The 22635-nt window shown below is 36.4% G+C and overlaps 3 protein-coding genes across 4 annotated transcripts; 2 read left to right on the plus strand and 1 right to left on the minus strand.

Annotated features, from left to right (window-relative positions):
* Nucleotides 1-948: 948 nt before the first annotated feature.
* On the plus strand, nt 949-5066 carry LOC116130323 (protein WVD2-like 5). Its single transcript, XM_031416071.1, has 8 exons — nt 949-1175; nt 2012-2266; nt 2347-2622; nt 2772-2833; nt 3153-3252; nt 3354-3425; nt 3525-3635; nt 4496-5066. The coding sequence occupies exons 2-8, from the start codon at nt 2018-2020 to the stop codon at nt 4868-4870; spliced, it is 1245 nt and encodes a 414-aa protein (XP_031271931.1). The 5' UTR covers nt 949-1175; nt 2012-2017; the 3' UTR covers nt 4871-5066.
* A 309-nt stretch (nt 5067-5375) lies between these two features.
* On the plus strand, nt 5376-11987 carry LOC116130311 (nuclear pore complex protein NUP1). The gene is made up of 8 exons (XM_031416057.1): nt 5376-5800; nt 5988-6040; nt 6394-6560; nt 7354-7564; nt 8325-8636; nt 8724-8810; nt 9711-10397; nt 11509-11987. The coding sequence occupies exons 1-8, from the start codon at nt 5524-5526 to the stop codon at nt 11950-11952; spliced, it is 2238 nt and encodes a 745-aa protein (XP_031271917.1). The 5' UTR covers nt 5376-5523; the 3' UTR covers nt 11953-11987.
* A 2908-nt stretch (nt 11988-14895) lies between these two features.
* LOC116130315 (axial regulator YABBY 5) lies at nt 14896-18481 on the minus strand. 2 transcript variants are annotated; one of them, XM_031416062.1, is made up of 7 exons: nt 17992-18481; nt 17173-17292; nt 16116-16233; nt 15933-15981; nt 15714-15789; nt 15537-15605; nt 14896-15206 (listed from the first exon to the last, which is right to left on the minus strand). In XM_031416062.1, exons 1-7 carry the CDS (start codon nt 18064-18066, stop codon nt 15159-15161), a joined length of 555 nt encoding a protein of 184 aa, XP_031271922.1. In that variant the 5' UTR covers nt 18067-18481; the 3' UTR covers nt 14896-15158. The 2 variants fall into 2 exon arrangements, with proteins under 2 accessions (XP_031271922.1, XP_031271923.1); XM_031416063.1 differs by lacking the exon at nt 17992-18481 and adding an exon at nt 17491-17631.
* Between the last annotated feature and the right edge of the window lie 4154 nt (nt 18482-22635).

The raw sequence follows: 22635 nt of genomic DNA on the forward strand, positions 1-22635 counted from the left end.
TATTATATTTTTTTAATTACTTTTAGACCCCTTAGGTTTATTAATTTTATTAAATACCCCCAGAAAAAAGTTTAAAAATTAACAAAAATACCCCCAACAACCCATACTTGCCAGATTTCAGCAACCACCGTCGGTGGCAGTCGGAATCTGTAAAACGGCCTACACTACAACCAGAACTTGCCGGTAGTTAACCGATTTGGCCGTCGTTGATGATCAACGATGGCCAAATCTTAGCCATCGTTGATAAAAAACGACAGCCATATCTTTGACTGTCGCTGACGACCAAAGATGAACTTCTTTGGCCTTTTCTGGCCGTCAACGGTCACATTTGGCCGTAGATCTGGCTTTTTCTGGTCGGAAAAGGCCATATCGACGCGTTACGACACAGATCCAACCGGTCTGTGTCGTAACGCAATTTTTCGGCCAGATTCTGACGGTGGTGGCTGGAATCTAGCACTGCAGGTGATAAGGGTGTTTTTATCATTTTATATGTTAAGGTGTTTAATTAAATTAACAAACCTAAGAGTTTTTTTATAAATTTTTAAATTTTATCTCGTAATACTTTCCTATTCAACTAACCAATATTATTCTCCAAATCTTATCCAAAATAATAAACCAACTATGGTGGGTGCATGTCACTCAGCCTAATAAACTACTTTCTTATTTTCTCTTTTTGAATTTATTTTACCTTGCAGACCTTCATAATATTCATAATAACTTTATCGTGACGTGATGGATTAAAATATATTACTTTAAAAAAGTTTTAATGGATTAAAAAGTTTTATATATTTAAGACTCTGATCAAATGATTAATGATCCTGTGGAAAGAAATGATAATTTAGGTGGAAACCATTATCCAGTTAAAAAAAAAAAAAAAAAAAAAAAAAAGATAACATGAGCACATCACCCCACGTTTTGATTTAATTTCAACCGCCTGTAACCGCACATGCTCTTGTTTAAATAGTTAATGAATTGAGGTTGATGAGAATTGTCTTTTAACTCTTTGGTTAAATGCAAGTGGCATTTTGAATCATATCCATTCTCTGAATTTTTTTTCCTTTCTTTATTGGCCCCCAACAGTGTTTGTACGAGTACAAATTTCTGATTTTTTATCCATTTTCATACATCGTCTACACTCAATGCTCCTCTGAAGCTCTCTCGTTTACTTCACTTTGGTGAGTGAAACTTGCTTTAAAACCCCTGCATTGTTTTGAAATCTGCCTCATTTCACTATCTGACTGGATCTCCCTCCGTTGTATTATTTGCATTAACGCTCTAAAATATACACGCTTTGTTTTATCTTCTGGATTTTGAAAATTAGGGAAAAGGGTTTGTTTATGACGAGTGAAAATTTGAATTTTTATGGGTTTTGTGGTTTTTGTTTGTTGATTGTTATGCATTCTATTTATGCGTTTTAGTTCTTGGTTTGTGTAAATTTGTTAGCACCTGTTTACTCAGTGTTGTACTGGAGTGGCCTTTTGTAGATGATGATATGCTCTAGCTTTCTCATCATTTTATCTTTGTGATCTTATTGTTATGGTGAGTATTCACCTTTTCAAATGTTGAATGTGAAATTTGGATATATGGGTTCATGGGCAATTTCTATCTTGATGTTGGCAATTTCTATCTTGATGTTGTTCATATATGTTTAGTTTCCCAGAAGGTTGTGTTTGTGGATAAAAAGTGAATATGATGTCAATGTTATGTGTTTGAATCGTTTATCTGGGAAATGGATTTTGTCTTATGTTTCTCTTTTGCCGTTTAGTTGCTGAGACAGTGTGGAAAAAGCCTTATGTTTCTCTTTTGTCTAAGAATATCAACTGCATTGAGCCAAATGCTTCTTTTTGCTTAATCTAATCTCTCATAGCAACGAGAATATCACAAAAAGGAAAAGAATTGTGTGCCTTTTTATTTTATTTTCACATTTCCATTGACCAAATTATAAGTGTATTTTTCTTAACTCTTTGGTATTAAACTTGGAAGTAACTATGAAAATGGGTTATGCACTTAGTGAGCAATGGATGCTGCTAATCTCGTAATTGGTGATGAGATGGGCTACCAAAATGAACTCCCAAACACTGGTGATGATGGTGTAATCATGGGGCTAAATAAAGCTTATGATATTATTACACAAAATGAAGGGCCCGTTGAGATCACTAAAACAATTGAGCTGGCTGCAGAGAGTACAATTGTTGACAGTTCAGCTGAGAAAGATGGAGAAGGATTAACCCTCCTTGACGAATTCAGTGGTTTGACCTTATCTAAGGTGCAATATTTTAAATTGAAAAGTACGTTATTTTTTTCCCCTGATTTTATATCCATCTCAGTGCCATTAGTGTCTTGTAGGAATTGGGAGTTGAAGAGAAAAATAATATTATCAACTCCAAGAAAAGTCAAGCTAAGGGGACAACTGAGAAGGGTTCTCACCCTAAGAATGTAACAAGTATAGCAAAGAAGAATAAAGGTGAAAAAATTGGTTCAGTCACCTCAAAGCAGCCTCTTGCCATTGCAACTAACCGGAGGTTATCTAGTGACAGGCAGATCTCTGGAAGCATCAAGGGTGTTGATTCTGGCAGGGCAACAAAGCTGGTCCCTGCATCTAGTCCTGCTCATCTTTCCCAGGTAGATAGTGCGCATACTCCTTTTTTTTGTTTTGTTTGTGTTTAAGCTTGAATATATGCTCCCTTTATGGCAATGAACATCATTTCTAGTCTATAAGATTAGATTATGGCATTGATTCTCACAGTATACTCCGTATTTGCTTTGGGCAGCAAACCAAACTGTCTTACACAGCATCACCTGCCTCAAATACAACAGTGAAAGTGGGCCTAAGGTATGGTTCTTGTACATCATGACATATTAATAGCCTGTCAAAGAAACTTTAGATTTTAAAGTTGTGGTTTTATTTATTTGAGGTAACTGTCTTGCTACAACTCATGGAAACTTTTCTGGTAGTTTTATGTTAAATTGCCGTAGGGAAGAGACAAGACATCTAAAGCCTCTAAAAACAGGGGCTTCCAGCTAAAGTTGAAGAAAGCTCACATGCCTCTTTCCGTGTTTACTGGCTGCTGATGTTTCTAACTTTCTCGCTCCTTTTCATATTACTGAAGATTTTTTTTTTTTTTTTTTTTTTCTCTTTGAATACTTCACAGAAGCCTTGAATCAGGAGGTACTAAACCTCAAAGAACAGGTGGCCTGCCTTCATATGGCTTCAGTTTTAAGTGTGATGAGAGAGCTGAGAAACGTAAAGAGGTTTGTTTGATTCTTATTTGCAAAATGATTATGACTTTATCTTTCATCTTCATTTGATCAACTTCAGAATTACTAACTATTACTTGCTTTTGTTTGGGAAGTTCTATGCGAAGCTTGAGGAAAAGATCCAAGCAATGGAAGAGGAGAAAACTACTATGCAGGCAAAATCCCAGGTGGTGCTCTTAAAAGTTTTACTGGTTGAATACTTGTCTGACATTGATTCATCAAATAAGTCTGTCCTTCAGATGACTTAACACCCTTTTTTATAATAGGAGAATCAAGAGGCAGAAATTAAAATGCTTCGGAAGAGCTTGATGTTTAAAGCAACCCCTATGCCTAGCTTCTATCATGAACCGCCTCCACCCAAGGTGGAGTTGAAGAAGGTAGTATATTTTCTAGTGGACAATATAGTTATAGTTTCTGTTTATTGGAATGATTCTCTTAGTAGGTCATATGACTTGGGCCTGCATAGCAAGTAGTCCTATTGAAGTTGTGTGTAATGAAAAACGATTCTCTTTTGTTTGCTGGCTTGCTCATAAATACTATTTCTTCATTTTTACTGAATGAAGCACAATGATTAGGTAGTGGTAATCATTTTCAGCTTCTTGCTTCAGCCCCTATCTCCCCATCCCCAATCAGGTTGTCATAAACAGAATAATGCATCCAGTCTGAAGAACAATGGATATTGATTTTATATAGAAATAAATTGTTTGGCAAAGCTTTGTGGATATAACTCCACATTTGCAAAATTTTTGCTCCTAATTATAATCACCAGTTTTTTTTTTTTTTTTTCCTTTTTTTTGACTGCGTATTCTGTCTTGGAGTTATTTCATTTTTTATGTTTGAACATCTTGATAATCAATCTAGTTTTCAAGACTTTCTCACTCTAAGTAGTTGTTCTCTATTACTTAGTTCATGTACCATCATATTTTTACTGGTTAGCTGAAGTTTGGTTGGAAAAATAAGTAAATTCTTTCTGGCCTGCTCCAAGAAGAAATCAAAGAGATTATAAAGAGAGGGGATGATTATGAGTAAATACCTATTTTCTAGAGTTATAAATGTCACTGAAAATGGGGTTAAAATACTGCTTTTAGTTCAAATTGCTTTGTTATGTAGACTGTAGAGTGATGCAAATAAGCCACAGAGAAAGTACATGAATTTCTTTTGTTATAGCTGGAAAGCCTTGGCCCATATTTGTAAATAGTGGTCAATATATGTAATAATATCTTGATTTTGATGGCAGATACCAACAACAAGAGCTAAATCTCCCAAGCTTGGCCGCTCCAAAGGATCATATAAAGACTCTGATGGAAACAGTAGCCATGGCTCTCAATCGGGTAGGTTAAGTCTGGATGAGAAAATTACTCGAAACCGGGTTGCCAAAGGATCATCCCCCCAACACTACAAAAAACCAGTTAGAAAGTCTCTTCCCAAACTTCCCTCTGAGAAGATTACATTGGGTGATGCAACAGAAAATTCTACATCAAATTCAGAGCAACCTAACTTGGAGGCAGAAGCAGAGCAAAGTCAGAGTGGCATAAATGAAGAGGTTGTAGGCAGCTTGGAGAAGGCAGAGAGTGAATCCGATGCTGCGAAGCACTCAACAGAGGAGCAGTGAGTACAACTGTACAAGTGAACATTAGAAGATGTGTATTTGGTGAGCCCTTATTGGGGTTGGTTCAGATTAAATCATGAAACTAGAAAGAATGTGTTGTATTGGGTGGTAATGTTACGTTGTTCATACTTAATAGTCGGTGGGTGCTGCGCGATTCTAGTTTTTGTGACTGCTTGTGTGTAGATTATGGATTGCTGTGTATCAGCCATCAGGCTTTTCAACAAATTTCAACTTCCTTGATCAGTTTATTTAAGTGATAGCCTTTGCTTATTTCTATAATGCGCTTCTTTAGTGCCTTATTTATTGTGAGTTAATGACATTTTCTTCCCTGAGGTTTGGAGAAAGTAACCTTAGTCCACTAAAATCTAAAAATTATTTAATATAATTGTGGGAATGAATTAATATCCTACGTGGCAGGGTAGTCGTCCGAGTGGGATTGACTTTTGATGGGCCACCACAATCTGCGTAAAGAAAGTAACATAACGCCTCGACAAGTGGAGAGCAGTGGACACTGAATGCTCACTTGGCTTAATCGAGCTCCCACAAAACTCCAAAAACCTTCAACAAAAGGGGTCAAAAAAGAGCGCTTCCGCCTTTACTAGAAAGGTGAGTGTTTCTGAGTTTTTATTGCTGTGCTCTCTCAAACTTAGAGACTGATGGAACATAACGACCAAACGACGTCGTCTTTTTCATTTGTCCATGAAGCGCCGGGGCGAGGCGTCGGTGGAAAGTTCAGGAAACCGTCGTCACGTAAACCACCGTCTACACCCTACTCACGCCCGCACCCACGTAGTCGCTGGCTGTCAAAGCTTGTTGATCCGGCTTACCGACTCATATCTGGCGGCGCCACCCGAATACTTCCCTCCCTCTTCTCTAAATCTCCTGAATGTTCGCTTCCACCACCCAACGATCAACAACAGAAAGAAGATCACGGTTCGTTAAACTCTTTGGATATATTTATTTTTTAATGTGATTGATTAATTAGGGTTTTTATATAATTGAGATAAGGCCATTCAGTTTATTAATATTGATAATTTCTTTTGGAAAATTGGAAGTAATTAATATAGTCGGAATATATTTGTGGTATAATCTTAATTGATTTATAGTTATTCTGAAACAGATAAAGTGGATCAAGATGTGAAGGAAAAGGTTGGAGGTGATGGCGAATTAAATGTATGGTTTATTTGATTTCTAACTTACACTTTCTTCTCGGACCTTAAATTGTTCTATTTTTCTGTACATGCTCTCTCATGACCTATTAAAATGCTTTAACGTGAAGGATGTTCATGATTATCATCATTTTTTCTCCTTTTGGTTCTCTTACGTGCTGTGACTGATTCAAATACAAACTTACATTTGCTTATATGTTGCATTGCTGTGTATTTTTGGGACCGTTTATTGGAGGTTATTCTTTATGATAACTCGCTTGATTATTGTGAAGACAAATAAGTATTTATATGATATTGCAGATGCTTCTATTTTGCTTCTGTATTTACTGTTTCACTGTGTGGTTTAATTACTTACAGTATGGAGAAGCCAGATTAACTGGTGTATTGGATCCTAGCAGCTCAACTGATGGATCAAAGAATGGTTTTGATTTTGATCGGTGCAAACAAGACAAAAAAGGTGAAGGAACAAATGGTGATCGGGTTTCTGAAATTGAGCAGCTAGTAAAGGGGAAAACTTTCTCTAGGTATTTGGTTATTGATTGTCTTGCTGTTTTCCTTGGATAGCAAATGATACATCTGCCAATTTTGTCTCAAAATTATTTCCTAGACTATTGATATAAGATGGATTTGAAAATTGGGGATTTAAAAATTTAGATGGGTATGAAAGGGATTTATGCTTTGAGATTTCTTTAATTAATGGAAAAGCTCAAAGAATGGTGGAGTTGATAGGTATTGGGAATTGTGATGTGACAATATTGAACTTTGAGTGAGAAGAAGAAATTGATTCAATGCCAAAGAACTAGAGAGAAAACATTAGGCAACCATGCGATCTTGATTCTATCTGATCAAAACCTAGGATAATCTTAGTTACATGAGTTTTTATAGACTTCTTTTATTTATGCTCATCAGACTATTCTTTGAATCAAGAGAATTAGAAATCTTAATAGCAACAATATTTAACCTAAGTCAACAAAAAATAAAACCAGGAACTAGTCAGTTTCCTTAGAGTTAACTAAATCATCAAAATACCCTAATGTGTATGGATTTTGGAAATTTTCTCTCCCCTCATGCAAAATACCTATAACCCCTGAATCATTAAAACTTTGAATATTTTTGAAATTAGCAACAAAATCCTTTTTCTATTATTGCATCCACCACTGTTTTTAGTAGCAGGTTTGACTGAGGGATAAATGCCATCTAATATGAAGAAGTTTTGTTTTAGATATACTTCTCTCTTTGTTCATGTATATACTAGTGCATACATGTGCTGGTATGAAGTATCAGTTGTTTAAATTTAGAAACTGCTTTACTGTGCAGGGATCAATTCAATCATTTGATAGAGATACTACAGTCAAGGACTGTTGATATTCCTGATGTTGAACCAGAAAATAAATATCTAAGCATGACCGTGAGAGATACTGAGAGGCCTATACCTGCCCTTGAAAGGCAAAGGAAGTCAGTTGATGTAAAGAAAGAAGATTTAAGTAAAGCTCTCTGGGGAACCTCAACCACATTTGTGCAGTCATCTGTGAGTACAAACAATTGGATCAATGACATATTCCTGGATAACCAGCTTTCTTTTGCTTATTTAATTGTGTAAAAATTTGAGTCTATTTTATCATGCATTGCTTGTTGGAATTTTCATGATGAATTATACAAATACGAGCTAAAACATACTTTTTTCTAAGAGTGGTGTGTACAAAAATAAATGACCATTTTCTTATAGTCTGTTTTTAACAATAAATATATTCTGGCATATCAGTACTGAAATTCCTTGATTAACTAAAATGTGACATCGTTGGACTAAACACATGATTATAAGATACAGAACTTCTGTAATTTTTTTAGCTTTGTGATTGGTATATGTGGGCATAGGTGTTTGGTGTTGATGTGGACTGTCTTTGAAAAGGATATCTCCTAGAACTTGTCTTTGTAGATAGATATCATGTGTATGGATAGAAGGAACAAAGTGTCTCTTCATTCCCAAATGGTGTCTTCTTTGAGAATAAACAGATATTCAATAATGCACATTGAGAACTTTGTTTTCCCAAATTGTTTTAAAAAATTACCCTCATTCTGACACTTTATTATTATTATTATTATTTTTTAAGAAAAAGGTTGCTGAATTTTTTTTTTAATTAACTACCACGTATCCATGGAACTTGCCAATGTAAGTCTGTACACATATTGCATAGTTTATCTGTGTTTTTAGATTCATTGAAATTCAATGTATTCTCACTTGCGTAATCAGATGTTTGATGATCTCATATATGTTCTGAATTTTTCAGATGCAAGATGAAGTTGGTGCCTCACCAATTGATATTGCGAGAGCATACATGGGAACCCGAGTGTCTGAATTAGGCCTTAGTTCGAAGAGTATAATAACAAAAGACGAAAGGACATCACTGAATGGTGATGAATATGCATTAAAGCCGTTTCTTCCTTCACCATCCCCTAAGCCATCCACGTGCTGGCCAGGAGCCATGTTACAGGATCAACGTGCTTATTTGACTCCTCAGAGTGAAAGAGGTAGATCTGGGCTTTATAATTTTCCCCGAACCCCATATTCCAGAACTATCTTTTCCAAGTCTAAGTCCAAGGTAAGTGGAAAAGGTTTGTATTACTGTGATGCTTTTGAACATTATTAATTGTGCCTGGGATGATTCTTTTTTTCTTTGCATCAACAGCTGACTCAATTACAAGCTGATCGCAATAGAAGCTTGAACATTCCATCCACTCCCTTGCAGCAGTCACAAACTCCTATTTATCAGCAGGTATTTTCTTGTTTTTTATAGAAGCTCTCATAGGTTCTGATGTTTTCTGATGTTCATTTTGCTATGTTTATTTATTGTTTCTTTTTAATTTGGGAAACTCGTGAAGGAACATATAATGAGATGAAGGATCTAATCTAGTACCAAAACTCTGAAGAGGATTTGTTACTGTTTGGTCACAATGGACCATTTTGTTGTCAATTTATTGGACGTTTAAGTTTCACCAGAACAACTTTTGTGATGTAAGCTACGTTATTATAACATATATCAATATGTATACCCAAAAGAATAAAGAGAAAAGAATGCCATACAGACTTAGGAAAAATCCTAAAGACGACTTTCATAATAATGTCATTATGTGTTAATAATAATGTCACAAATCCCCATTTCTTCAGGCCAAAGGAAATATAGAGATGCAGTGGTGGAGCTAGACTTTAGAAAACGGGGGCTACTGTGTGAAACCAATAATTCACAGTGGGGGATGTAAACTTTTGTGGGTTCAAAAACATACATATGTCTGTCCCTGCCTCTACTTGCGAGAGAGTGGGGTAAGCAGTTTACCTGCTTATTTTAAGAATTAATTGGATTGCAGAACTGATTTATGTAAGGGTTTTTTAAATAGTTGTTGCATAACGATTTCTGAAATTTGTGTGAAAGTAATGTGTACTCCAGAGATATAATTGTTTACTATACTGTAAAACATTAGGAATATGCATGGGGTCAAATAATCTATTTATGTGATTCTCTGTACGTGTATTAACTATTAACTGTTAACTATTAAGTACAAGAAATACTAGTTTATGCCGTAGTTTTCTGTGTTACTGATTATGAAAAACTTAATCTTATGATGGAGTATTGATACATAATTTGATGCCTTTCTTATTGTTTGAATACATGTTTTAGTCAAGGAGAGACACATCGGATGATGTCCGTGGATCAGTGGGACCCATTCGAAGGATGCGGCATAAAGTTGCAGAATCACCATCCAGAAGGTCTGTTAGTTTTCATTCCTCTTTAATTGGCCATTCACCTCTGGGTAATTCCAATGTCTCGGAGAGCTTCTTTCCTGCTGTCAAAACAAATTTGGAAACAGGAGGTTCTGGTAGCTCTTCCCTATTCCAGTCTCTAGACAATAAGCCATCCAACTCAGAAGTGGGTGTCCCACCTGTTCATCCACACTCCAGTCAGATGGCTCGGACAATATTGGAGCACCTTGAGAGAAACCCACCCACTCCTAAGGATAAGTCTGCTGAGTTAAAGCTTGCCACTTCTTGGAACCAAACCCAGTCTTCAAATGTTAACTCTGCCATGCCAAGTGGGAACAATAGTTTACTGCATCTAGGAGCTCTTAACTCTTATAAGAGCACCGGCCAAATTGACAAGAAAAATTCTGCTCAGAATGAAGCTAGAGCGAATAATTTCTTTAAGGTTCCTCAGGAGAGAGCTATCAAATCCATGGATGCTGTGAAGAAAACCACTTCAGCCTCAGACATTAAGGTTAACAGCATTTTTACAATACAAGCTGGCAATGCAGGCCCTTCTCAGGATCACAGGAATACAGGAGATTTTCAAATCAAGAGCAGACATGAGGTATTTTCCTCTTCAAATTTTTTTTCTTTTCTGTGAACATGAATGCTCCACCTAAATTGTTTTGCATTGTTGTTCTATGAGTGTTAAAATGAACTTGTTATACATTGACTAGATGGCCTTTTAAGCTTTTCTAAATTATGGCTTCATTTTATGCTATGATTTCAAAAGTATCATATTAGCTTCCCTGCGGCAGAGTCAGAAATTTAATTTTGCAGGTAAAAGGGATATATTGATGGAAGGGGTGAAGATATAAAAGATGATATTTTTGAAGATTATTTAACCAGATTGTTATTTTGTGAGAACTTTTGGGGGCCAGGGGAACAACATTGCTCCGCTGGCTTCCCTCTCCATCCCCAGGTGGTTGATGTATAGGTCTGACAGATGAAGAAAGGTTTTAGTGGTTTTTTTCCGGGGATGCCAATGAGACTGCAGCAGAAGAACATTATATTAGGTTATCAAATTCATACCTCAACTGCCTTCCTGCATATCAAGGAGCTGTCTTGGTGTATAAGAGAACTTGTTCCGATACCATATGTTCTCTTGCATTCCCTAAAATGTTGTCTTTGCCAGTAAGTCACAAAACCACACATAAGGTTAACCAGAAACTGTTGCTGATTAAACATTCATTCTTTCTGCCCTAAACACACCAAAAGAATGGGGATTAGTGGAGGAGAGAAAGGAAAAAAAGAGCTCACATACCCGCCCACACTTGCACATTCACTATCTAACAAGGGTTTTTGTGGTCATCTTTGTGGTAGTTTTGGTCTCTGATTTTGTAATGAAAATGATTTTGGTAACTGGAATTCTTCAGTGGCCTGTATACTCTTATGATTGACACTTATTTTTTGGTTCCTTGATGCAGATGCTTTTTTATAGACTATCTTTTTTCTTTAATTTTTTTAATGCATCAAATCTCATTGAAATTTGCTTGGGATGACTGATTTTGAAATTACAAATTACCTTCTACATGTGGCTTTTTCATTATACTAGTTGACGAAGCAATGGACTTTGGTTCAGATTGATTATTTGATCAAGTATTTTCTTTTGTGTAGTGTTTACTAGCTTGTGGATTTACTTGAAACAAGTGTTAACTAATCAAATTATTGGGCAGAATGACTCAATTCTTGCTTCAAGTGCTGCGGATGGTGAGGTACCAAATCTACAGAGGAAGCCTTCATCTGATTCAGTGGGGACTAAACCGGTTTTGTCTTCCATTTCTGTTGGCAAGCCTGCCCAGAGGTGGGCATTTTCATCTGATAACACCGCCGGGTTTAGTTTTCCTGTTTCTGCATCTACTGGAGTGTTCTCTGAGCCTCCAACACCAACAGTCATGCCATCATTTCCAGCCAGTGGCATCCATCAGCCAAACAAGGAAGCTGCAGTTCCTACATACAGTTTTGGATCGAATAAATCAACTCCTTCCCTCGTTTTTGCTTTCCCTTCTACAAGCAATGCTGTTACCCATGATGATGCTTCAGATCTTAAGTTTAATTTTGGATCAGAAGAGACAAGGATATCTTTCAGTTCGATTGGGAAAGATGCCATCTGCTATTAGTAAAAGTCATGACATATTTTGGTTGTCTTTTCCTTTAGTTTTCTATAAAGAGGATTTGTTAAGCTTTGTTTTTAAGAATTCTGAAAAATTGTAGTGTTATGTTAACTCTGCCACATTGTTCCCTGAGGTGAGAACCAAAGAAGCTAATAGGAAATAATCTTGAAACAAAACAAAAATAAGAGTTGGTTTGATTGTTGCTAGTCAGGTACCCGCTATCTCTTGGTTTCCAATTGTTTATGAGTTAACGTGACATGGAGAAATGCAAATCAAAGAAAAGTAAAACGTTATCGACATTACCTTTTTTTCTACACATAGGGCAACCCTCAAGCCTGAGTTACGTTAGGTGCATTATGCAATGCAGTACATCAGTATCAGTAAAGTAAATTGCAGCACGTTCGTTTTGCCTTTTCTTTTTTTATCTTTGAAATGTGTTGGTAGGTGGGTTTAGGCCCAAAGTTTCCGGAATATGATGTTAAAAGAGTAGCCCATTATATGAAGAAGTGATGGTGTGGATGAATGGTGTCCTAGTGTTTTGAGTGAGATGCGTGGCATATAATTGGTGTTCACAGAATCATAAATTAGAGAATTTATTATCAAAGCATTGTTGAAGGGAACATGATGCCACAGGAATCACATGTTGCTTCAATTTTCATCGCAAGAACTTATCCCCTTAAACCAGTTACTCACTGACCCTACCCTACCTTTCAAAGACAATCAAATTTTATTGAAAAAAATAAATAAAAAAATTCCACAAAGTGGGTCCGTCTAAAAAGAGAATGGTAATGGTAATGGTGTAGGAACACCTTGAAAGGACAGCAACATTCCTTTTATTATTTGGTGTTGGAATGGAGAGAGAAAGTGAATGTGAACGCGGAAGGAGAGGGCCGGCGCGGGGGGGGGGGGGGGCGGAAGGGAAGTCAGAGAAGTGAAATGACATTGAAATGAAATTGAATGCGTTTGACAGACTTGAATTTGACGTTTCAGATTCTAATGTCAGAATCATTTTTTGCAGAGCAGCAATCCTCCAAATTACTCACCACTGCCCACCACCACGCCACTTACCATACTATTTTCTCTCTTATTCTTTATTTATAAATTTTATTATATCATTTGCCAGCTTGTAATCTACTAGAATCCACTTCCAGATCCCGAGGACATTCAATCATTATTAGTTTTATTTATGCCTTCTTCCCTCTTCAGGGTAAGGTTAGAACGTGTTGAAATCTTCATCAACTTTAATATTACAAATTACCATCTGAAAATATATCACATTCATTCTCTCCTCAGTCAGTCAAACATGATTTAAGACTTGAATAATCAAACCCAAGCCTATATATAGTTAGTTATTCAATCTTGGTTAGCTTCTAATTGAATATGTATGAGTTCTAATAGTATTATCTGATGAGGATACAATAGAGTGGTTAGTGGTGGAGACCACAGCCCCACTTCAGTCGATAGCACAGTAACAAAGATTGATTTAGTGAAATGAGTATGCAGAAAACAATCTCTTTTCTTTTTAATTGCCGATGATACTTACAAAAGCTATCAGATACTGATTTTGACGAAAGTAATAATAACTTTGACCAGCTATATACATATATATACCCCAGTCAGCCATTCAATAAAATACAAAGATCAAATCAATGTATCCTGCAAAAGTGTTTTCTGTAGCTTTAGCACTTTTAATTATGCGAAGGATTCTCTTATGGAAAATTCTCAGTAAGCCTAAATAAAATGGTGGTCCATCCATCAACAAACTTTTCGCTACCCTCAAGCTCTCTCTCTCTCTCTCTCTCTCTATGCTCATATATGCTTCGACACAAAAACTCTTTTCTTAGTAATTTACTTTCTCAAATACAAAAGCACAGCAGGCAATACAAGTATTATTTCTTTATTCAGTATATCAATGTATATGCATAAATAAAATTCAACTTCCATAAGATCCACTCCTAGCAACTTCGGGGGAAGAAATACAAAATGGGCATATGAATTGCTATCTTTTTGGAAACTTATAAATATTACACGGTTTCTAAAATTATCAACTGCGTTTGTCATTGTATTTACAAGATGTTACGTTATTTGTCAGAAATATATCTTACAAGAGAGTTGAGACCATAGAAACTTATGAACATGTGATTAGTTTTTCACTCTTCCATGATGGCCATAGACTCCAAAGGAAGAAGCTTCATTCAAGCTATGTTTAATTTATAAACCTAATAGATTCCGTGTTTCTTTTATTTTATTCAGAAAGAAATAGATATGGCCATCTGTTCAAAAGACTAACATGATGGGAACATACGGAAAGATCTCCAATAATTCTGCATTGTAGGCACAATTTGAGAGTTGATGAAGAAGAGATAAGAGAATTTTATATGTAAATCCTTCCTATCATTGAACGTTACTAATCGTGATATCTCTGTTTGAGTAATTGTCTTATAATTATTTGATGTACTTACTTTGTGGATTTCAGCACTAAAATGAAAATGAAATACATCTAAACAATGGACATTACGTACATATGGCATAAAATGGGATAATTAATTTATGATATCATCAAAATCTGTGTCTTGAAGGTCCTGAGCAAATGGGGAAATCCTAAAATGAGTCAACATAAATTATTCTCTCTTACGAAAGTTACGGAAGGAATTAGTAAGTGATAAATTAACATATATATTTCCTGTTAAATAGATTTTAAAAGCTACAATTTCCATATATACATCTCCTTCCCATGAGTTTCTGATCCCAAGAAGCGCATGCAATAATAAAGCCTGACTAAACCTACTTAAACCCTAATATCAGCTAGCTAAATAAATACAAACTGAACCTAGCCTGCTCTATACATACATGTACATAAATGAAACCATTACGCAAAAGTATTATATGAGGCATTTATTATCATGTCTAATTAATTTATTCATATACGTACAAAGCTCGTTAAAAATGTTTTGAAATTTATTTTTAGTCTCAATATCTTCGATTGAAAAGTCATTGATTGACAAAGACAGCCAACGAAAGTAGCTGAGTTACTTGGAAACCAGCAAATAACATGACCTAATTAAATAATTAAACAACGTACTTGAGACAATTAAACATTGAAGAAGAATACAGATTCTTGTCACTTAGAACACATTTGAGTTTCAATCGTCTTTCTTTACTTCCTGAGCTCAGACTTCATTGGAGTAGTCCTGAAAACTCAAAAACGTCCATCATTTATTCAGGAGTGCTGCCCTTGACATGAGACGCTTATCAGAAGCCTGCACGAATTCATCACAAAATAATAAATAAATTAGTAACAAGGGCAAGAATATATAGCATGCTCACAAGAAAGTTACTACACATAACTCTGAGTTTCTGATTACTACTATTAATATGTAAGATATAGAAATGCCTTTAATTCTAAGCAACTTAGAGTAGAGCAAGCGATATCATAAATTTGAGTTATCCCATTTAACGAGGCTTTAAAAATTTTAATGACTCGAGGTTCGAGTAGTTGCTTTCTATTATCAGTGGCCATACCATACACGAGGCAAAATGGATAAGTCAAAGTAAATAAATTCTTATTAACAAAGTAATCAGGTACTTACATCATCCAGCTTAGCCTTGTTGTTGGTCTCCAGCATCAATCCAAAATGGATATGAGGGAAGTGTGCCCACTAGAAAACATAAGTAAATATGAGAGTTCCTAGTAACAATAAATTTGATTTCAAAATTTTTGAGTTCAACAATGTAAGTATATATATATATATATATGGACCACTTACATTCTTTGCAGCGGTACTGAATGCTTCCCTGTGGCTGATATCTGGATTATTTGCCTTGATCCTCTGAATCTCCTCTCTACATTAACAATTTTGCATCAGAAATTATATTCAATAATAAAGATTTCACGCAGAGGACATTAATTTAACAAGAACGAAGCTGAAGATTTCACGCAGAAGACATTAATTTAACAAGAACGAAGCTGATTACAGTTTCATTACTTTATGAACTGGTTATATGCAGAAGGTACTCGCTGCCTCTTCTCGGGAGCTGAAACATGAAATTAACCGCACATGATACGTATACGTACATAAACTTTAACCATATACTTACATATTTAAATGGAGAGAAAAAAAAAAAAAGATGTATGGAAACACATTATCCAAAAATATGTGGTGACTCACGTCGATTCACAACCCTTTCATCAGGCACATTATGAGTTGGTGGTCGCAGTGATATCATGTTGTTGCATTTGGAGGAGGAGCCCAAGTCAACTCTGTAATCCGGCGTGTAGTTTGGGGCCTATAAAATGGTTTTAAATTTGAATAATATAACACATATTTACCAACCAAATAAAAGATGCATGTGTGATTATCATTTTGTAAACTACTGAAGGTTTTATCAAACCAGAATTGAAGAAAGGAAAATGAAATGGAAGACGTGGAAACTGCGATTGTTTCTACTACAAAGGAACAAGCTTTCTCACTGAGAGCCTTAGTATTTGTTATCTCAATTCAGGGCCAAAAAAAAAAAAATTGGAGAGGTTTATAATATATGTTAGCTCATCTGCGTGTGTTCACAATAATAGGAGAGAGAGAGAAGTGACCTACCCGAAAGAGTTGAAATGATGTTTTATAAGATAAAGAAAAAAGAAAAAAGTCCGGCATTGAAGTGACTGAATCGGTTAGATTTATAACATCTGAATTAAAAGCAGAAGCATATAAAACCCAGTTAAATAGTTTTAGAGACAAGGGCTTTAAGATCTCAGAAGAACCCTTGTTTAATTTCCAAAGAAGAGACAAATGTCCTGAAAAGAAATCATTAAACCTAGAAGCTTAACATTCAAATCAATCAAATCAAGGTAGTATTCTTAAAAAAGCGGCTCAAGAAAGTAAAGGAACCCTAGTGGGTGAGTAATAGAGAGAAATTCTGAAACTTGATGGGTGGTTAGGACAGGTCCTGACGCATTATACAACTGCGGCCGCAAAACTCAGCTCTACAAAAAGCAATAAAACAGGTTTCGCTTATGGCGGCTACTAGGCTTCCCTGAACCATAACCACTTCAGAGCGAAATGCTTTGAAATACACGATCTGTGTCTTGAAAGTTTCGATTTCCTCAAAAGAAGTAGACCCAATAAACCCTAGATTTCTGAGGCTATAAATGCCCTAAATGTAAGCTCAGATATAGAATATATAGAGAATTTAATTTATATTATTATATTTTACCATAAACTATATCACCTGAACATCTTGCCATGACAGTGACTGAAACGCAGCAGCCATATTCACGGACCATAGATTGGTGCAGTGTCCGCATCGGACTGTGACGATGTCAAACAAGCTGTTGCAAGGAACACTGACCTGCGCATCCAATAATTATTAATTAACTTAGAATAACAAATTTTCAAGTCAAAACATTAAAATTTAGGGGCTGGGGCAAAAAAGCCCAGATCAGAAACTAATCAGTGATTTTTCAGTCATGCACAACGAAACCGAGAAGTTTGATTTTATTTTTTCTAATCAGTTAAAGATGGAGGGTTAATCTGCGGTAAACAGCACCAAGTTGAAGCTGGTTGCGGTTGTGGTGATGTACAGTAGTTTTGTGTACTTGGAGAGGGAAAGATATGCCATATACAAGTAAATCAAAGAGTCATCGAGTTGTCCTCATCATCTTATCATCAAATGCTTGTTTTAACGTTAAAACACTCTGTAGTTTATGAAAACAATATTATAATACAGAAATAATCCCTCGGGACTTTCAGGTATGACTTTCTTTTTTTGACTGCAAAAGAAGGAGGAAAAAGAAAGTCTTAACGATGGAGACCTGACTGTAACAAAATCAAGAAACCTCAGAGAGAAAATCAATAAATTTTTAAGTAAAATAGCACGAGAAACTGATCACAGAAGCAAAGACTAGCTTTTATCATGATCTAAAATGTTGTTTCTTGTTAGGCGTACATGGAGAAAGAAAAGAAAACAAACAATAAACGTTAGTGGAGGCTGATAAAAACTGAAAAGCAGATCCCATTAAAGAAAGAATACAGTTGACAGATCAGATACCGCAAGAACTATATTGCAAAAGTTGCAAGGGATGTAGCAGAGTTGCTCAGGACCAGCATCGACGCAGCTCGACATGTCTTTCAACCAAATTAACTAAAATAAAGAAGCTCGTTAAGCGAGGCAGATGAAGATGATGAAGAAGAAAGAGAGCAGAAGAAACTAGCCAAGGAAGAAGGAGAAAACAAACAACACACCCCAACGCAAACAGGAGATAAAAAGGTAGCTTTTATTCTCTCTACCGGGCTATGTATGTATCACAATACTTAATTAAACTCCTTTATATATAGGAATACATGTTCAGTGAAGTACAATAAATAAATAGATAAATAAAAAGGAATAGGATCCAAAGAGTTTAGAGTGAGAGAGAAGGAGGGTAAAGTGGGATTATTAGTGCCCACGGAAGGCAGCAAATGCTGGGACCTGGAATGGTAAAAATAAATAAATTAAGAATGATATCATATTCAAGTTTTTATTATAGAAAACCGGGTATTCGAGGGGAATTAAAGAGGTAGCGTTGAGGAAAGGGCAATGGGGAGAAGATAACAGAGTTAGGGTTTTGGAAGCATTAGCGATAGGATATCCAATCTCTGAGTCCAGAAGGTTTTTTTGTTATTATGATGAAATGAGAGCGACCGCTCTCTCCTCACCTCTCTGCTCTGCTACACCCACAGCGGACTTAGTGGGCGAAATTTTTATTTATTTATTTTTCTATTTTTGTCCATATATATTTCACTACTTTTTCATCTATGCATTTGAACTTGGTGATTTTAATTGAAAGTTTTTAATTAATGAGGTTGATGTAATAATCTTATAATCAAATCATGCTAGATTATTGAATTCGAAAACAACCGGAAATGATAGCTTAATTATAATTTGTTAAGTTATGAATCCAAATAAAGTAATATATTCACTCAATTAATTAATTGTTAGAAAGGTAACTGAGATTTCATATGGTATAATATATATGAAGGGTGAGTAAAGATGAAAAATGAATTAACTTATAAATAACAATATTACACCAATTTGAATGAAGAGTTTTTATGTTATTGTTGTGACTTAAAAAAATAATATACCGGGGTTTGGTTAATTTAACTGTTAAATGTTGTGATTGTGTATAATGACCAATTAACTAAATATTATGTTGTATAATAATGTCTTCATGGTATATTATTATCTAAATGTACAAGTTATCTTTAAATTTAAAAAAAAAAAAAAAAAAAAAAAAGATGAAGCAAAACCATGTTAACTTTGACATATATTCCATGCTTATATTAATATTAAAAATATTATAAAAAATTATTAATATCTTTCTAATAAATCAAAAAATAGATTTTTTTTTCTGTTAAATTAATAAGGATATAGTAGCTATTATAAAATTGACATTTTACATGCTGACATATTATTCTATAATTAATTTCCCATATCTATTTGTAGATGCAAAAAATCTACCGTCATGAAAATAGGGTCTGATCCCATGATGTTGAGGCCACTGACAATCCGCTAGATCTGCACACATGGAAGGACAATCGTGAAGCTAACGGAAAACACCGGGGTGGTGTTTGCCGTAGGCACTCCGATGCTCCAGTTAGCAAGGCTGAAAGAGATGATTTAATAAAAATTAAGGAGAATAAGGATTACCAGAAGTCTTGTCAGAGGCTAAGACTACGGCAGAGGCGTCAGGTTCTTGGGAGCAAGAACTTAGTAGCAAATAGATGGTTTTGAGTAGTGTAGATTGACTATGGGAGATCCATCCTTTATGAGAGGGCAGACCTCTGTTTATATAGTGAACCCAAGGGGTTGGAATCTTAGTAAGACACTGAGTCCGATTTTGGGAGATAATCTCTATCAAGAAAGAAATATGATTTCTTGCCTTTATCAGATTAAATTTAATAGTTTAAGGAAGATTCAGAATCTCCGTAAAAGGGGAAATAGAATATGATTATGATTTCCTATTTATGGACTATTGTAGGTAATGGGCCGGAACTCAGTTCAGCTTAACTTGTAGGATAGCCAAACTCATAGAGTGGGTAGTTCACACAGTGATTTTAACCGTAGGCCCAATCGGAATTGGGCTGAGCTTTGGGTTGTGACATGTTTATTTCGTTATTGAGCCTTGTCAAGCCTAAGACGATTTCTAGCCCTAACAGTTAGCTCCATACTCTCTAAGTTAAAGAGTATTTAGCTTAGAGAGTATATTTAATCAAATGAGTGCAGACTGAGCGGATTAGTGCTAGCAGCTCGTTAGGTCGGATAGACCGTTGTTTGGAGAAAGTTCACTCGACCAACCTGAGTTGGGAGGAGTTTGTTTGACCAACCTGAGTTAGGAGGTATTTGTTCGACCAACTTGAGTTGGGAGGAGTTTGCTCGACCAACCTGAGTTGGGAGGTATTTGTTCGACCAACCTGAGTTAGGAGGTGAATGCTTGACCAACCTTAGTTGGGAGAAGTTTGCTTGACCAACTTGAGTGGGGAGAGGTTTACTTGACCAACCTGAGTTAGGAGATAAATGTTGACCAACCTAAGTTGGGAGGTGAATGTTTGACCAACCTGAGTTGGGAGAAGTTTGCTCGACCAACCCGAGTTGGGAGGTGAATGCTCGACCAACCTGAGTTGGGAGAAGTTTGTTCGACCAACCCGAGTTGGGAGAAGTTTGCTCGACCAACCTGAGTTAGAAGGTGAATGCTCGACTAATCTAAGTTGGGAGAAGTTTGCTCGACCAACCTGAGTTAGGAGAAGTTTACTAGACTAACCTAAGTTGGGAGGTGAATGCTCGACCAACCTGAGTTGGGAGAAATGGGAAGACTCGCTCGGCCAACCTAGGTTAGGAGGAGTTTGCTCGACCAACCTCAGTTGGGAGTACTGAGTATCTTGGAGAGTATGTTGTTCCTTTCGTAGGTGTAAGAATGTGCGAACCATAGCCCTCTACCGAATCACTTAGAGATGGTGATATGTACCTCCCACTCGGCTCGGCTCATGTTGACGATGTATGCCAAATGGAGCTTTTGGTCAAGTCGGCATGACCGACTTGTAGTTGAGAATTCGAGGGCAATGTGCCCAAGTCAGTGTGACTGACTGTGTAGTTGAAAATTCAAGGGCAATGTGCCCAAGTTGGCGTGATCGACTGTGTAGTTGAACAAATTTCTTCCATTTAAGCGAAGTCGGCGTGGCCGACTTTGATGTGGAAAATCTCAACCTCAGTTAGGTGGAACCAATTGGTGTGACCGACTGTGTAGTTGGAATCTTCTTACCGTCACGTGTTGAGTCGATGGGCGTTGATTGTAGTAGAATAGTTTAACATAATTTTTCGCTGAATAGTACTTTTATTGAGTTGGGAGGAGAAGCCAAATAGAGAAGAAAAATGCATGGGATGCATGTGTTCAAATAATAAGCTAAATGAAGAAAATAAATAAACCAAATGAAGCGTGAGTTAAAAGGTGAAGGGCCAAATGGGAATGAGCAAACTGCATGACATTATAAATGTTTATTTGATGTTACTCTCGGGAGTCCAAGCTACACCAAGTAAGGAAAATGGATTTGTTCACCTGGTGAGGTGGACACTATCGTAAATTGAATGCATGCAGAAGCTGGATGAGAAGGAGTTGTGCCGAATTGAGACTACTTTTTTAGTACATTGACCGAGTGGACGACTGGAAGAGTGACCAGGTGAGTGGTGGCTGCTGCCACATTGTATCCATAAATACTCTCACTCTATTGTTAATGTTGAGTGGGGTTTCTGATGGTGTTAATAACTGAGCTGAGTGGATTTTTGTTTTCTTTGGATTGGCTCTGAAAGTTGGTAGAGGAGTGAGGAGGATGGTAGCATAGAGGTGGAGAAGCATGTAGAGATGATGGAGTTGCTACCACAGTTATCAATCCAGTAACACCAGAGGAAGGTGTAGTTAGGAATATAAATAGAGAACTCTTTTCAGCAATTTTAATCACCTCGACAGCAACGAACTTATTCTTACCCACAGGGATATCCAGTTTATCCTTCTTTTTCCTCAAAGGAGTAGATGCAGCCCCTTAAAAATAATCATTATCATCTAGCTCTAGATAATCCTCATGTGCACTAAACTGAACAGAGAAACTAAATGGAGAGAAAAGATAAAAAATAAAAATAAAAAATCAAGGATCAAGGATCACATGGTGTTAAGCATGGCATGTATGGGTCAACAACAAATTGAATAAGTCAATAGGAGATGTAATGGTGTGCATGTATAATATAAAGACCAAATGAAGACTAAGCTAGGCTAAGTAAGTAAAATGGAGTCAACTGGAGCTGGGTAAGTCTAGTTATGACTGCGGCGTTATGCCATGCATGTTAGAAAGAGAGAGCTCGGGGCCAACTTAGCTTGGTTCATCATGCCAAGTGGAGAAGGTGCACCGAGTGGGAATATGAGTTCATCCTCTGGGTGGTGACCTTGAGTTGTCCGTTGTGTGCGTTTTGCCGAGTCGCTTTGGTGTTTGTTGATGTTGTCCATTGCGCTTATGTTAATGGTTCTTTGATATTCTATTCAGTTGGGTTGAAAGAGGTATCTCCACTTACGCATGAAGCCGAATATCCCCAAGTGTATCTTGAAGGTCGGAGTCGTATGAAGTGAATGAGTTGTTTAGAGACAATCGGTGGAACTGTGTAGGAGTGTAT

This window comes from Pistacia vera, unplaced genomic scaffold (assembly GCF_008641045.1).
Source record: "Pistacia vera cultivar Batoury unplaced genomic scaffold, PisVer_v2 Contig219, whole genome shotgun sequence".
NCBI classification, from domain to species: domain Eukaryota; kingdom Viridiplantae; phylum Streptophyta; class Magnoliopsida; order Sapindales; family Anacardiaceae; genus Pistacia; species Pistacia vera.